Source organism: Rhodnius prolixus, unplaced genomic scaffold, assembly GCF_049639745.1.
Source record: "Rhodnius prolixus isolate KJV_2025 unplaced genomic scaffold, Rpr scaffold_4, whole genome shotgun sequence".
In the NCBI taxonomy this organism is placed as follows: Eukaryota; Metazoa; Arthropoda; class Insecta; order Hemiptera; family Reduviidae; genus Rhodnius; species Rhodnius prolixus.
Genome location: NW_027411614.1, coordinates 16748236 through 16763290, shown reverse-complemented (window position 1 = coordinate 16763290; position 15055 = coordinate 16748236). Strand labels below are relative to the sequence as shown.

At 28.7% G+C, this 15055-nt stretch overlaps 2 protein-coding genes across 10 annotated transcripts in view; both read right to left on the bottom strand.

Annotated features, from left to right (window-relative positions):
- Positions 1-4495, bottom strand: part of LOC141455919 (carbonic anhydrase 2-like) — a 22551-nt gene extending 18056 nt beyond the window's left edge. The window contains exon 1 of the mRNA XM_074131413.1: positions 4355-4495. Coding sequence (XP_073987514.1) covers positions 4355-4436 — 82 coding nt within the window. The 5' untranslated portion in view covers positions 4437-4495. The remainder of the gene's footprint in view (positions 1-4354) is intronic.
- Positions 3553-15055, bottom strand: part of Ca-beta (Calcium channel protein beta subunit) — a 602416-nt gene continuing 590913 nt past the window's right edge. For 5 of the 9 annotated variants that reach the window (XR_012459538.1, XM_074131403.1, XM_074131405.1 and 2 more), the window contains one exon: positions 3891-14866. Coding sequence is in view for 8 of the 9 variants with exons in the window: in XM_074131403.1 (XP_073987504.1) it covers positions 14493-14866 (374 nt within the window). In the remaining variant the exon portion in view is untranslated. Of the gene's footprint in view, positions 14867-15055 lie in introns of all 9 variants that reach the window. The other 4 variants (XM_074131406.1, XM_074131410.1, XM_074131409.1 and 1 more) reach the window with 1 other exon arrangement.

The window sequence follows — 15055 nt, the reverse complement described above, 5'->3', positions numbered from 1 at the left end:
TTCAGTTTCTTGGACGTGATCAGCCTCAGCAGAAGTTAACAATTCTACTTTCTTAATCATTTACAAAGGATTTTCTCCTCTAGTTTTTATTTTTGTTCGAACTAATTTGTTTTTGTTTTTTTCTCATACTTTTCCTCCTCTTTTTATATCAGGTTAATAATACAGGTTACTTAGCGGCTGACGTAAATAACTATCACTATGAATGGTTGTTTACTATACATTATCACTTAGTAAATTAGACTGAATTCTACTTTCTTTCCTTGTTACCAGCAATTTTCCAAATTGCTTTTATCTAAAACACGTACAGATATCCTCTATCGAGTATCGATAAAATCTTATTGAACCCACACCCGAGAATTTCTCTAACTAAAATTCTCTACATTCTTAATCCATTCATTTTCCTCGTGTTCTAAAAATTTGAATCATATTTTTGTAATTCCACTCCATAAATTGATTCCTTTAAATATGGAAATTTTGCAACACATTTAACTTTGTTTAATAGAGTACAAACAGCGTAGATCTTTAGATACTTTAGAAGGAAGGAACTCCGTAAATCACAATGTTCAATTGGAGGAAACAACCAGCTGCTTAAAAGAGATCAGTAAGAGACCGGCACAGCATGTTACAAATTACCCTGGTTATGGGCTACAGAGCTCACCTAACAGGGTAAGCTCTGCTAGGGCTTCTACTCCTGGAAACTTGATGTGCTTGCCTCAGACGACACGCCATCGTCTAAATGGGAACCGATAAAGGGCGTAATGCCTCCGACTTCGCCAGCCTATCCCCATATGGCCCGGTATAGGCGCCTATATACAATATAATCTAGCACTACCAGCTTTCTAGAATAATCAAGCACCAGTCTGGGGAGTGAAAACATAAGAGTTAGAGCGTTCAACGCAGCCTGAATATACCATTTAGTTGTAGCCCTTTTATGAAGGAGTTAAGAGTCCGCTCATTTAAAACCTCATTTAAAGCCATGAAAACGAAAATTCTATAAAATCTAATGAACTAACGTTTCATGAAGGCCTCAATCTTTTCATCTAATTCAGAATTCTTGAGTTTCAATTCAAGGCTTTCTTTAACCTCGACAATGAGGTCTAAGGCAAAAACAAAATTCCATAACATCTAAAAGATATAATACCATTTTCTGTGTGTTTATATCGCGGGTATCAAAATTTTGTATTAAATATCATAAAGAAAAATTTAACGTAACATAGTTCACGTTTCTTTAAGTTAGTTTATCAAGTTGTGTAGAACTGATGACTACCTAATTTGATGTTCTGTCACTTAAGCCATATACCGATCATAACGAAGGAGATTTCATCTATCTATTATTGTATAATTATGGCAGTCATAAAGTGCGCACGTGTGAACTTGAACATAAAGGTGATAATTAGGAGCGAAATGATAACCAATACAAAAAAAAAAAGAAAAAAAAAGTGTTTACTTAATAGAAGTATAATAAAAACAATTTAGAAAGTGACAAGGTTATTTACTTTTTATGTATCCAATTTATTTTTTGAAGTTTTCCTCCAGTTTTTTCATCTTTAGTACCATACGAGTATATTCATATTTATGATAAAATAAAAATCTTGTATGCAAACTCATGCGACTTGTTTTTCGATTAAAACAGCACTTTCAACGAAATAATATTTTAGAAAAACATAGCCATTCGTATCAGAATTTTGCTAGCCAAATTATTCAATAAAAGTTAATTATCTACATATACGTTATAAGAACACGAATTTTATAAATATTATTAACTTCATATTATATTATGAAGTTTAATTATATGACGCATTTTTTTTTTTTTTAAGTCTTAGAAAAGGGAAAACCTATCAGTAAAGTGAGTAGTATTTACAACTGTGGAATATTCTTCAGTCTCGCAGTTTCTGCCATACATTTATGGCTTTTAAAATTTAATTCTTTTTCTCCTTTAAAATATATAAGAACAGGACCTAACATTAGCATTTCTAATGTACCTCTCAGAAGTGCCCTTATTTATGAATTTTCCTAACAAACATGTTTCATAAGCAGTAAATGTTGTAGATCATTTATAATTACAGTGAACGTAAAATGTTGAATAAAAAAAAAAATCTATAGAACCATTTTGGAGAAAATATGGGATTAAGAGAAAAATGTAATCTGTACAGTGGTACTTTCGATTGAGAGACTTCGTTCCTTAAGTAAATTATTAAAAAAAAACCTTCATAAAATCATTTTGCATACTGTAAAAGGTAATGTAAAATTATTATACTATAAGCCCGGAACAAAAACCTTCCATTAAACTTTAAAAGCTTTAAAAAATGGATCGTGCTAACTGTATTTTGAAATGTTATTTTATATTGTCAACGAAATTACATATAATTATGTTTTTTGTTTATCTAAAAAATTGTATGATCTATCTAAATGATGATCACTTTTTTCGATGCTCAAATGCTGTCGACGCCGAGTAATTGGTTTGCATTACTCCAGCGATGTTCAAGGCGATTTCCTAAAATTCTTATTACTTTTTTAATTCATCATTGTTTAGTGGTCATAGTACGAACACTTAAGATTTTAAGTAGGCACAGAAATACTGACATGCTTCGCAACTTTCTTAAACTTAAAAACTTGGAGATCTCCAAAATCCTCCTCATGGATGGCGCGTCGGCTCAAACTGCAAGAAAATACATTGACATTTTAAAGGGAAATTTTCCAGGTAGCTACTGGAAAAATTAAATCTCCAATCGAGAAATTAAAGCATTAGTTTTAAAAATTTAATTATTTAATTATAATAGATTTTCTTAATTAATTCGAAGGCCTTGAGAAATTAGTAGTTTTATTCTAGGTCAAAAGCAGAAAGGACTATTTGATATACAAACGGTCTGATGTTTTTATGGTTAAATCGAGGATAAGGAACAAGATAAACCTGAAGGAGTAGCCTTAATTCTTGACAGACTTAAAAACATTAACTGAATGCCGTACTGAGTCATGAAGGGAATGGTTCTCTTTGTATTAAGAAAAAACAAAAAAGAGGCACTTAATAAAAAAGTTTCCAAAGTATAAGAAGATTATTTTGGTGCAAGGCCATTGAACAAGGCAAGATGGCTCTGCTTAAAGGCATGAGGGGAGATCACTTCTGCGCATTAAATGTATCGTCATAAAATAATTTAATTGTTTAAAAAGTAATAGTTATCGATCATTCATGAAGTTTTGAAGAAAGAACCAGATTAAACAGGCATCTATTTTAAAACAGTTTGAAAAGCTTGTTTTTGGAACCCTTGCAAATTTACTTTTGATGGATTGTAGTACATGTTGTACTTTCAAATCCTGTTTTATTTTTCTTTTTTATTTTATCAACGTATAAAAGTTGAGATAATAGCTATGCAGTATCCAACAAACAGGTAACGCGGATTTCCCAAAGGTAGCCAACAAGATGAACTAAAAAATACAAGAAGGATTAGCACAATCTCCTGAAGCTAACATTGGAAATCCTTAAAGATTAAGGCAAGTTACCAAGGACATTATCTGTCCAGAAAATCTAATTAATTTAAAACAATACAAAGCTGATAAGAAAAAAGCAATTCTTTTTTTTTTTTTTGGTATACAAATTTAATATATTATTTACAAGTCATATATATATATAATATGTATATATATATAAAATTGAATTTTGACTGTGCACGAAAAGGGAAAAATACTAACAGCGAATAAAATAACTAAAAATGGGAAACAAAATCAAAACATTCATAAAATTAAAATAATAGATTAACAAGCTATTATCTTTATGTTACAAAGTGATAAACTTTTGTTCATTTTGTTTGTGTATTTTTTTTCAATTTTTACAAGATTATTTTTTTGTTTATTCGTTACTTACATATATATATATATATATATTTTTTATGAAATCTTCCCATAATGGGTCACAACATCCTTACGACTTAACATCCCGATCACAGGTCTTTATTATTATAATTTGTTTTTTTTTAAGTAGTTTTATTTATTATTATTTGTAAAATATTGAAAATATTCACACATTATAAACAATGCCCATTTACCTCAAGCCTATATACTCAATTCAGTATATTAATTAAATAGCACTTCTCATGTACAAGTATTATTATTCTTTTTGGTTTTGTTTTAATTAGTGTTCATTTAAATTCTATAAATATATAATCTTTGTTTTGGTTTTCTAAATAGCAGCCGAAGCTTGGTGCTAAGTTAAATCTAGAATGATTTGGTAAAATTAACGGAACTCTTTTTAAACAAAACTAGCAAATTAATATTTGATTTTTTTTTTGTTTTAATATATAAGTGTAATTTAAGTGCCAAGATAAAAAGTAGGTGCTTAAACGTATTTATTTATTATTACCTTTTAGTTGACATTTTGCTGATTTTACAGAATGTATTGAACAGAAAATAATAAAATAAATAAAGTTCAATATTAAAGCCATAGTGCTTCTTTATGCAATGTTAAATAAAAACTGCACAGTTATAGAAACAGTTGCCTCTTATAAAGATAATTCTATATGGCTTATCAGTTGAATACTAAACATTAATAAGGCGAGAAACTTTCTTTTTTAAATTTTCTTGACAGGAACACAGTGTTAAATTAAAATAATCTTTTTTATCTTCTTTTTCTTTTGTCATGTACTTTTCAAATGTATTTAAAAAAGTTTAGTTAATGATTAATTTATAGTTAGCAGTTTATCCTTTTTTTTATTTCTCTAGCAGATCTTTTGCTTGTAGTCATTGAATCTTTCATATTTTTTCAACTTTTTCATGTTATTTTTTTAATAAATAAACCAGAATTACTTTACGCGTGCACAACTTTGACATAAGCATTTAGAGGAATGAAAATATCGTAGAGTACATATACTAGGATTTTATGACCATACTGAATCCCAACCAGCAACACTAACAGAAAGATTATAAATAACAAATATGTAGTATAAGCTCTTTAAATTTTGATTACATCAGTGTAAGAACTGTTTAATAGAAAGAAAAAATGTTTGAGGTTTAGGTATTTTAAGATTCAAAGAACTTTTGAGGGGACAAAATAAAAGTTGCAAAGCGTGAGGTTTTGTCGAAAAAGGAAATTAGAGTTTAATTACACTTAATCACATATGGTTTACTCCATTGCTGCATTTTCTATTTCCTCACTTTACTCCTAGAACCTTGAGGAAAATTTTAGTTTAGTCATGATTGTAGTAAGAGAATGACGTGTGAGTGAGTGCTCACACTGGTTTTTTGCATTTTTCACGCGGAGCTTTTCCACAATTTATTTATTTTTATTTTTTTGGTGTGTAGATCATCGCAATGTCCACTTACTTGTATCAGTTTATGGATTTCCAGGAATGATTCGCGATTAGAAGAGTAAGATTTCTAAACAACAAAACTTCTTGGGAATGAAAAATTTTCTTTAACCACAATTACTGTTTCTTGTAGCTTCTAACAACATTCTCGAAATGTGAAATAAAAAACTTTTATCAACAAATTTAGAAGTTTATTATGCAGCTTCACTATATACTATATATCGTATATAATCAAATTTCCGTTTCGTTAAATTTGTTCCTCACAGGGAATGCCAACTCTAGCTCTGTTTTCTTCAATAAAATCTCTATTACAAAGCTCTTTAAACTCACCAAACGATAACTTGGCACAACGATTTGCGGAGATTCACTATGTTGAGCAGCGGTAATACAAAGGCTAGTTAAAGGGCTATGTTGAGCTCAATGAGAAGATGCTCAAATGTTCTCCGACAAATGCCTGAAATAAACAGAAATTTTGAGATGATGCAAAGAGTTTTTCGCACTGTCCAAGCCACGGACATTTTGTGCGAAGATTTCATTACTTTGTTATAATAAATTTTTGCTCTTGTGATTAAAAAAGATACAGTTATTTTTTATTACAGAAATGTTCCGAAAAGAATACTGCGCCCTTTGATTCCACTGAAATGAAGAAAATCCATTTTTTTATTAGTAAAAAGAAATATTGGGTTTGAATTATCTCCACTGCATTATAATTAAGGACTTCACTGCCACATTCTTCCCAATTTAAGAGTTCAACTAACGCTTTGGAAAAAAAAGCCTGAGTACTTTTTAAGCCTTCACTAAGACGGACAAGCTCAAAAAACAATAGATGGGCCTGGAAGTGTTAGTTTTAGATAGATTAAACAGAAAATATCATTTCAATTATTGCAAGAGGAGGAAGAGCTTGTTTTGTTGCAGCTATTTATCCCATTTCGAGCCAAACAAGTAATTTAAGATTGAGGAGACATTCTGGTTAGCCAATATGTGCTCTATTAAATAAATAAATCTTTTAAATATAAACATAACAACGTAAATATTTGCTTTGGTCAAAGTTGTACAGTTATAACAGCAATCATGCCATTAAATATAAATGAAAATTCAATTTTGATATTAAATACAAATAGATTGTGCAATACATCGTACAATAGCACCCTCTGCTGTACGCCATATTTAATATTAAAGCATATATTTAACGAAATTAAGAAGAAAAAACAACTATACTTCATTATTCGAATTATATAAAATACAATCTTTATTCACCACATTAAAAAAAAAAAAAACAAAAAAAAAACAAAATGAATATAAAATAAAATAATGTGGTTGTTTTTAAAGTCACACTTATTGAGCATTTACATAAACAGTATTATATTATAATAAATATATTTTTTTATTTTTTTAATATTTTAATAGACTAGACTTATTTTTTCTTTTTGGTTTTTCTTCTGCTTTAATAATTAAAGCCTAGTAACTCATTTATTAAAATGTAAATAACTATTTATTTTTTTAATTTACCTTCTTTGCACTCAAATCAAATAGATGCAAAATCTTAAAAAATAATTAAGGTGCTGTAAACTATTTGTTGATAATAAATAAAATTTTTATTTTTGGTCAAAGCAAGGTTTCATGTTTATTTTTAATGTCTTCATAAAATTAAAATATGACAGATAATTGATTTAATTGAGATACTGTCATTAATATAAAGCAACTTATTTATTGTTTGGATATATTTTTTTTACGAATACAAAAGGCGTTTTATAAATTTTAATTGCAAATTTTTGAAATTTGTAGTGATTTATAAATAATTGTTATGCTTTAAACTAAAATATTCTCCAAATGAATTTTATTTTAGAATTTAATAACCGGGTATTTGCTTCATCCTGATTTTACTTTTTTCATTAATTTAGTTTCTTGAAAATCAGCAAACAATAAATAATATAAATTAATACTCCGATTCCAGCATTTCAATTGTGAAAATTAACTTCAGACACCAATTTATTATTGTTTGAAAAATTAACTCTCCTTTCAGTAACCCCTAAATATTCGCTGATTTTTTATTATTTGTTTTTATAGTTTTGATCAGCTATTAGTCCATGTTATTTTTATGTAATCCTTTGCATTTCATTTTATTTTGTATTGACACTTGTATTTTTGAAAATAGACTTCTTTCTTTTATTACGTTCTGCAGGGAGGCAGGGAAATATATGTAGGTTTCCATCGGCGAAGGGTCACACTAATTTTACCTTAAAATAAGGGGCAATGTAATATGTCGGATTTAGAGCTAGTCATAAGGGCTTACATGTTAGATGCTTGGTTTCGCGGCAATTTTTTCCTGATTTATGATCTACATCTTATATAAACAACTAGGATTACCTCCTGACGTTTAGCAGCAAGATGAAAGCAACAGTTAGCACTGCAGCATTAACTGTAAAAAACATTTTGTATTAACCAGTTGTCTGGTCGCGAATTGTTTCTCATGAGCACTAAAGACTATAAAGATCTCTTTTAATGTGAAAAAAAAAAGGAAGCAAAATAAGGAATCTGTAATTTTAGTAAAACTAGTTTTTGAATCGCTTTGATAAAAAATTTACAATTAATCTTCAAAAGTCTTGTTAATAAAGCTTTTCTATAGTTATATTTTTGTTATAATCATATTATCTGTGATAATTGCCAAGAGGAAAATGAAAATCGTTACTTTTTCCCAAAGGGGTTTAATTTGGGTTAATTATGGACTGACGCATTCACTAAATCTTTAAAATATCTGAGCCCAACATTTATTCTTCAATAAATAAAATGTTCAATAGAAATACAAGATTATGAAAGCATTCCTAATATTACATGATTTATGGAATATATATATGTGGATGTTTGAGTTAGTAATATTTAGGGATTATGATTTGTAGTTTGTGCCAGGTAACATTCCTCAAAATATCACCTCCGAAGCACTAGAATGTTATTTGATTCTAATTGTGATTTACAATTCATGCTGTCTTTTGTGGTTCTACTAATTCTTCTTTGGCGATAAGGTATAAAAAAGAAATCTTTATTAAACGGTAAGGAAAATTCGTTTGTTTTTATTGTTTGAAATTGTAATTATTCTACCTGAAGAAGAATTAAGGTTTTACAAGTAATCCTCCACTGTCAACTTGCATTGTCAGTTCGAGAAATTATTTTTAAAAAGACCAAAAGCAAGTTTTAAACAAGTTTATTAGATTACGCCTAAAAATTTCTAGAAAAATTAAAGTTAAATAAAAAGTTTTGGTTAATTTATTTATAAAGTTCAACTAATCTTTTAAAATGTCAAATTATGATTCTTAAAGCTTGCAATCGATCACTTACCAAATAAAGTACAAAAATTAGCAATAAAGACCGTCAACATATTTATTTGATTATTCTTATAGACTTATAAAATCTATAGACTTTCCCATTATTTTCAATTTAGAAGTAAAGGTAGCTTAAATTCACAGTTATGAATCGATAGATTAAAAAAAAAAATGTACATATAAAAAATTGAATGCTTATCTGTACATTCGTAGACGACAAATCTCATGTTTTAAAAAATGTGAAGGAGAGTTTTTTTAAATTTACACGCAAATTTCCATTTTTTTAAAAAAAATTAATCTAATTATCTTTTATCTCCGAACTGACCCTGTTTCTAGCTTAAACTTAACATAATAAATAAAAGGCAAATACAAAAATTTAATGCTTAGATTAATCAGCAGACATAATTTTTGAATTAAAAAAAAGAAAAGAAAGGATTACAATATTGAATTTTAACTAAAAACTACAATCAAATTTAGTTTGCATAAAAGCCTTTTGAAATATTCAATTAAATTTACTCAGAGAACGTTTTTATTTTTAAATTTCATACGTTAATATTATTAATGATTTAATTATTTTTACATAAGGCAAAAAAATCATATGGACTAGTCAATGATTTTGCATAGAATATTTATCCTTTTAATTGTGAAATAGCATTGTTTTGGTTTAATAATTCTTTACGAAATTGCTTAAATATTTATACTATTGTATATTGTAAATAGTACTGTTAATTAGAGTTTTCAAGTAGAAGTAAAATTATTTTAACTTGAAGATAAAATGAAATATCCCAAATTGTTGGTTTAAAATGTTTGTTTTAAATTCATAATTCCTTTGGCATTAGAATACTTATTTATTCAAATTTTTCTTGTTACTTATTATTATTTTCTTTGAGTAATAAGTTTTTAATATTTATTTTTTCATTAATATTTTAAAAGTTAATTTAAATTAAGGAATTATAATTTAGAGAGATATTTAAAAATTGTTGTACCTAAAATTTACAGTCTTTATGTCTATATTTATAAAAGTCGATTTTTTAATTAATTAATTAATTTTTAATTAAAAATTTCTTGGTCATGTGTAGGTGTACTAATGCCCTACTAGTAGGAAATTATTATGAGGTAAACAATTACCTATAATTCTTTAAATGTTTGTTTTCGATAAAAAGAAAAAATTAAAATTTGTTGCTACACATACCTAAATGTTTTATTTGCAATCTAACGTCTTAAAGCTAACATAAATAAAGAGAGATAGATATCTGTAATGCAGAGAATAAAAAGGGTTTAAAAATAAATCAATATTTACTATGCGTGCCAAAATGTAAACAAAATATGGGCTTAACTGACTTTAATTTCTGACGTTAATTAGAGATAGTAGTAAAAACATAGGCCCAGCATTAATGTAACGTACGCTGGTAGGTGAAGGTTGCCAGGTGGATAGAAGCGCGGCCCACAAAATAATGTTGAAATGTGGCTAGTTTTAAGTTCGATTCCCGATCTTTATCTTAGATTTTATTTAATTTAACAATATGAGAATCATAAATAATATACGTTAGCTATCCGATTGGGACCAGGTCTTTCTAATTCACAGCTGGAGACAGACCAACTAAAAAAAAAAAACACAGGGAATAACTGGGAACGATTCGGATTTCCCACCTTCCTCATAGTTTAGCTTTCGAAATTTGAGTAGAAGCTTTAGATTAGGTGTTCATAAACTTATATTTTTGTAATCATGTTTCACTAGAATATTTTTCACTAGAATATTTTCCTATGTAGACAGAAAGATTGGCCAATATCAAAGTGGATTTCGCAAAAGGAAGTCAATCAGTGATCAGGTGTTCCAGGTGATCATTGGAGTATGGTAATGAGACTCATTAATTACTCATTGACTTTAAGGCAGCAAATGATAAGATAAGAAGGCCTGAACTCTAACTTGCCATGAAGGAATATGGAGTCTCACATAAACTCTGACTGGTGTGAATGACACAAGGGAAAACGGATTCCCGAATTAGGATTCATTCAGAGTAAAAACCATAAAAGGGCTTAAACAAGGGGAAGCCTTTTAATGACTATTATTCAATATCACCTTGGAGAAAGTGCTATGAGGAGGGCCCATCAAGTGAAGAGTCACTTGGAGAATCCGACACAATAGGAACCCTAAGAGTTATTTAAAGAAGTGCCATTGCAAGAATGGCTCAAAATAAACAGATTAAGGTGATGCAAGACACAGCTGCCGCAAAGAAGGTCATAACACCTGCATGCAGTATAACCCTGTTGGAACCCGTCAACAAGAAAGGCCGAGAAGCAGATGGCTAGACCAGGTAGACCGTGATGCCGTAAGAGCTTGAATATCTCATTGGTGGACGAAGGCGTAGGACAAGGAAGGCTGGAGAAAGTTCTTGATGGAAGCCAGGGCTCGGTTCGCCGAATATGAATGTTATCAGTTTTCACTCTCTATTTTAAGTTGCGTTTAATAAAGGTATCATTGGTTTTAACCACTTTTACTTTTTAAAACTTATTTAATGAAAGAGTTTAAAGAGCACGAATGCCTTAACGACAGGTTATCTCTACGATTTTGATTTGCAAAATTCATTACTTTCACTTACAAAAGTAAATTTCAAATAGTAAATGTATGAATTATTAATTTATGATTGCCATTTCATACATTTACGTACAAAATATTACCCAAATATAAAATACTTTCCTCAAATTATTCGAGTATGAACTTACCATTAATTCAACAAGAGATTCACATGAAAGTAAGAAGACGGTTAGACACAGATATTTATTATCAAGGATCACGCTTACAATCACACAGCATTGACTATGTCCTTCCTGAACAGAAGCTCGTGGCAAAATCATGTACGAATTTGTTTCTGATAAGAAAATTATAATAAGACAAAATGTTTTCCATTTAAGATGAAAATGTTATCTATCAAATTTTCAATATTTAACTGATTCTACCTAGGGTAAATTCTTTTAATTTTCAAGTTAACTGAAACTTTTTTAGATAAATAAATACGAAAATAATTTGAAGAAAATTCATAAAAATTCTTGGGTGTAAAAAAATGTAGGTATAAATAAAAAAAAATTGAAGGATGCAGGGTTGCTCTATTTTTTTTTTTTTTTTACCGCAAAATGACCCTTAGCGTGACTATAAAAAAATAAAATAAAGAAAAAAAACGATAAATCTTAAGCCATAAACACCAGGAATTGAATAATGCCACATATTTGTTTGCACATTGTACAATGCCCACATAGTAAGTTTTGAATAGGAGTGAAAAAGTAAAAATAAAGGTTCACATATTTATAAACAGAATGTTGTTCCCTATCTTGCTGAACTTTATTTAAAAGGGCCCTAAAAATTGCCAAGATTTTAACACCTATGAAAATATATGATTTAATATCAAAAAAGTAGAAGGTAGAAAGTATTTAAAAGTAAAAAATAAAATTATTTGATAACAATTGTCAAATTGATTAAGTAAAAGTTAAAATAATTTAATACAAAAACACTCAATTTTAATCATAAAGAATCCTTACAGGGCCCACATAGAAATAATCTTTTTTTGAGAAATATTACAAAAATTAAAATTAAAATACCCCCCCCCCCCATAAAAACCTAAGCACTTTTAAAATTTAATATTCGTTTGATATGACAAATTTTTTCTAAAAAAAAAATTACTTATTCACATCACACAATTTCACATTAAAACAAAAAAATAATATTGACCGCCATAAATTTGATAAAAAATAAATATTTAAAAAAATGATAACAATTAATGGTAATCAGATAATAATAATTGTAAAATCATCAGTTAAAAAAAAGTAAAGTTTCATTTCCATTTAAATGTATTTATTTTATTTTAATAATATACACAACTTAATTTGATGCCCTATAAAAAAATTTATTTATGTGCATTAAGCGAAATATTTCGACTTATCACTTTCTGAGAAAGATATTTATATCTATATTTATATTTTATTTTCAGGGAAAAAGGGGGGACCTAGTTGGAAGGTGTGCAGTTGTTGTTATATTTGCATTTCGCATACAAGTGTTTTGTTCAACAAAGTTCAACAACTAATAAGTTACTCTTAAAAAAAAAAAAAAAAAATGGAAAGCAAAAATGAAAACTCTAAAAGCTTTTTTTTTATGTTTAAATTGGACCGATCAATGATTCAGTGACTGATGGTTTTTAGTTTGATTTGATACAAATATTTTGATCTCGATCAAATGCTAGGACGTTAATATGATCTTACAATATTTGTGTGAGCAAAAACCTGGAAATAGTTGTTTCCAAGGTAAAGGCTGCCCAAAACAAATTTTTCTGCATTGTTATATGCTTTAATTTCCCAAAGTCAAAATTATGTTGTAATAATTATGTCTACAATAACTAACGAAATAAATGTTAATGCTTTTATTTCATTTTTATTTTTAACATTTCTGTACATAATCAAACAATTGAAAAACAATAATTTTGGTATCGTTTTAGCTTTTTTAATGTCCCTGACAACATAAGTTCTTTCTTTCAACTTATCATTCCAAGTAATATGATAAAATGCATTGCTGTAGTACTTTGTTTGCCATAAACTTGTGCTTTTTTTTTTTTTTTAATTTGAAGATGAAAATATCTAAGGCACTACTACCTTGTAAAATTATGCAAATAAAATTATTAAGTGCATCAAAAAAAATTAGAAACTATTCTTAGATTCAAAAATTCCTATGGAGTGTAACTTTCAAGCATAAACTAAAAACAACTCTATATCCGAAAAAACATTACAAATAAAAATGGAAATAATTTTGGTAAGAATAATTTTCAGCTTAAAATTTATTATGCAGAAACAACTCCCCCCCCCCCCAAACCATGAAATTAAAGAAAATTTTAGGAAATTAAGGATTTTTTTGTTTGTTAATGTAATAAAGCAAGTTTATATTTAGAGTTTAACAATTGAGTTGAACAGATGAGTAAAACTATCAGATGTATGTATGATTTCATATAAGTACAATAAAATTTTCAAATGAAAGTCTGCACCAACACAGTACTGAATGTGCATCTGTGTCCAAATATTGATCCGCTTTAATTTGTATCGAACGTTTTTTATAATCGATCAAAAAAGAAATGTAATAGGAATTAATTCGGTTTTAACTTGACAGCACTACAATGGCAATAAGTTTAGACAGATTAAAGATAATAATCTAAAATTAATAAAACAATATTTATGATTTCAATATATTAATTCATAATAATTTATCTTTTTAATTTTTTTTTAAATGTTAAACAGTATTAACGTGTACTTCTTTTTAGTTGCTTTAGATACTCTTTTATATATATAGAACAATTTATAAGAGAATGTGTAGTTTTCAAGCTTGTAGCTTATAAACAACTTGCTTATAGCTTATAAACTGTTTCCAGGATACAAAGATAGGGAGAGAGAATTCTTTTTTGTTGTAGAAACATTAATGATTTTTTAAAATTGGGGTATAAGTATCAGGAACTTTTAAGGAGCTAGTCTTAATATTTCGAATTGGAACTCACTAACTTTGAAGGCTCATTCTTACCTGAAGGAGAATAAAAAAAAGTTTACAAATCTGCTTTGCATCTTAATTTTTGTTCCTTTTTCTTTTTTATTCTTTGGCCTCTGCCAAAATCATTTTTCTAGTGTATAATGTAACTAATGTAAACTAATATTGTTGAACCATGTAACACTTGAGTAAATAACGATACGGACTGCACACCTACCTGGGAGGCACTATGTCACCTACAGGGTCTTCTATTAATTATTTACAAGAAGTTATGTCCTGAATACACTAAACGTCGGCGGACAGTCGGCGTTAATCTCAATAGTACATGTGGCAATTCTGATAGGCTAAATGAGGGAGCCGACATTAAATGGCGTTTAGTGCCCGTCTAGAAGATGCCCGATGTGGTGAATGATAATCGTCCGGAGGTTCGTGTAAATGATCAGATGGAGGCGGTGGTCCGCGATGATGTGATGATGAGGGATGGTGTATTATCATACCACTACCACCAACACCACCTCCACTACCTGCATGATGATGATGTACATGATGATGCATATGATATTTATCGTCGGACGGTGCCCGAGAATAACCATCTGATCTGGACGAAGGTCCTTGCACCATTGATGGATATCTTTCTGGCGGATACATTTCACGTGGAGACTCAAGGTTATATTCTTCATAGTCTCTTTCACGATCCATCCTCGCCCTCCCTCGTGGGTGGCCCCCGTGATACACACCTGAAAAAAGCATATAATTTTGTAAATTATTAAAATATTAGTAATTTTCACTTCTTCTTTTTTCTAAAAAAAAAAAATATTGCAAGGTTTTTATATTGGATATACGACGAATAGATTGCTCTGCGCTTGATATAGCTTTAAAAATTCGCTAATTATAAAGGCTATTTATTTCTGTAGTTAAGTTATTGC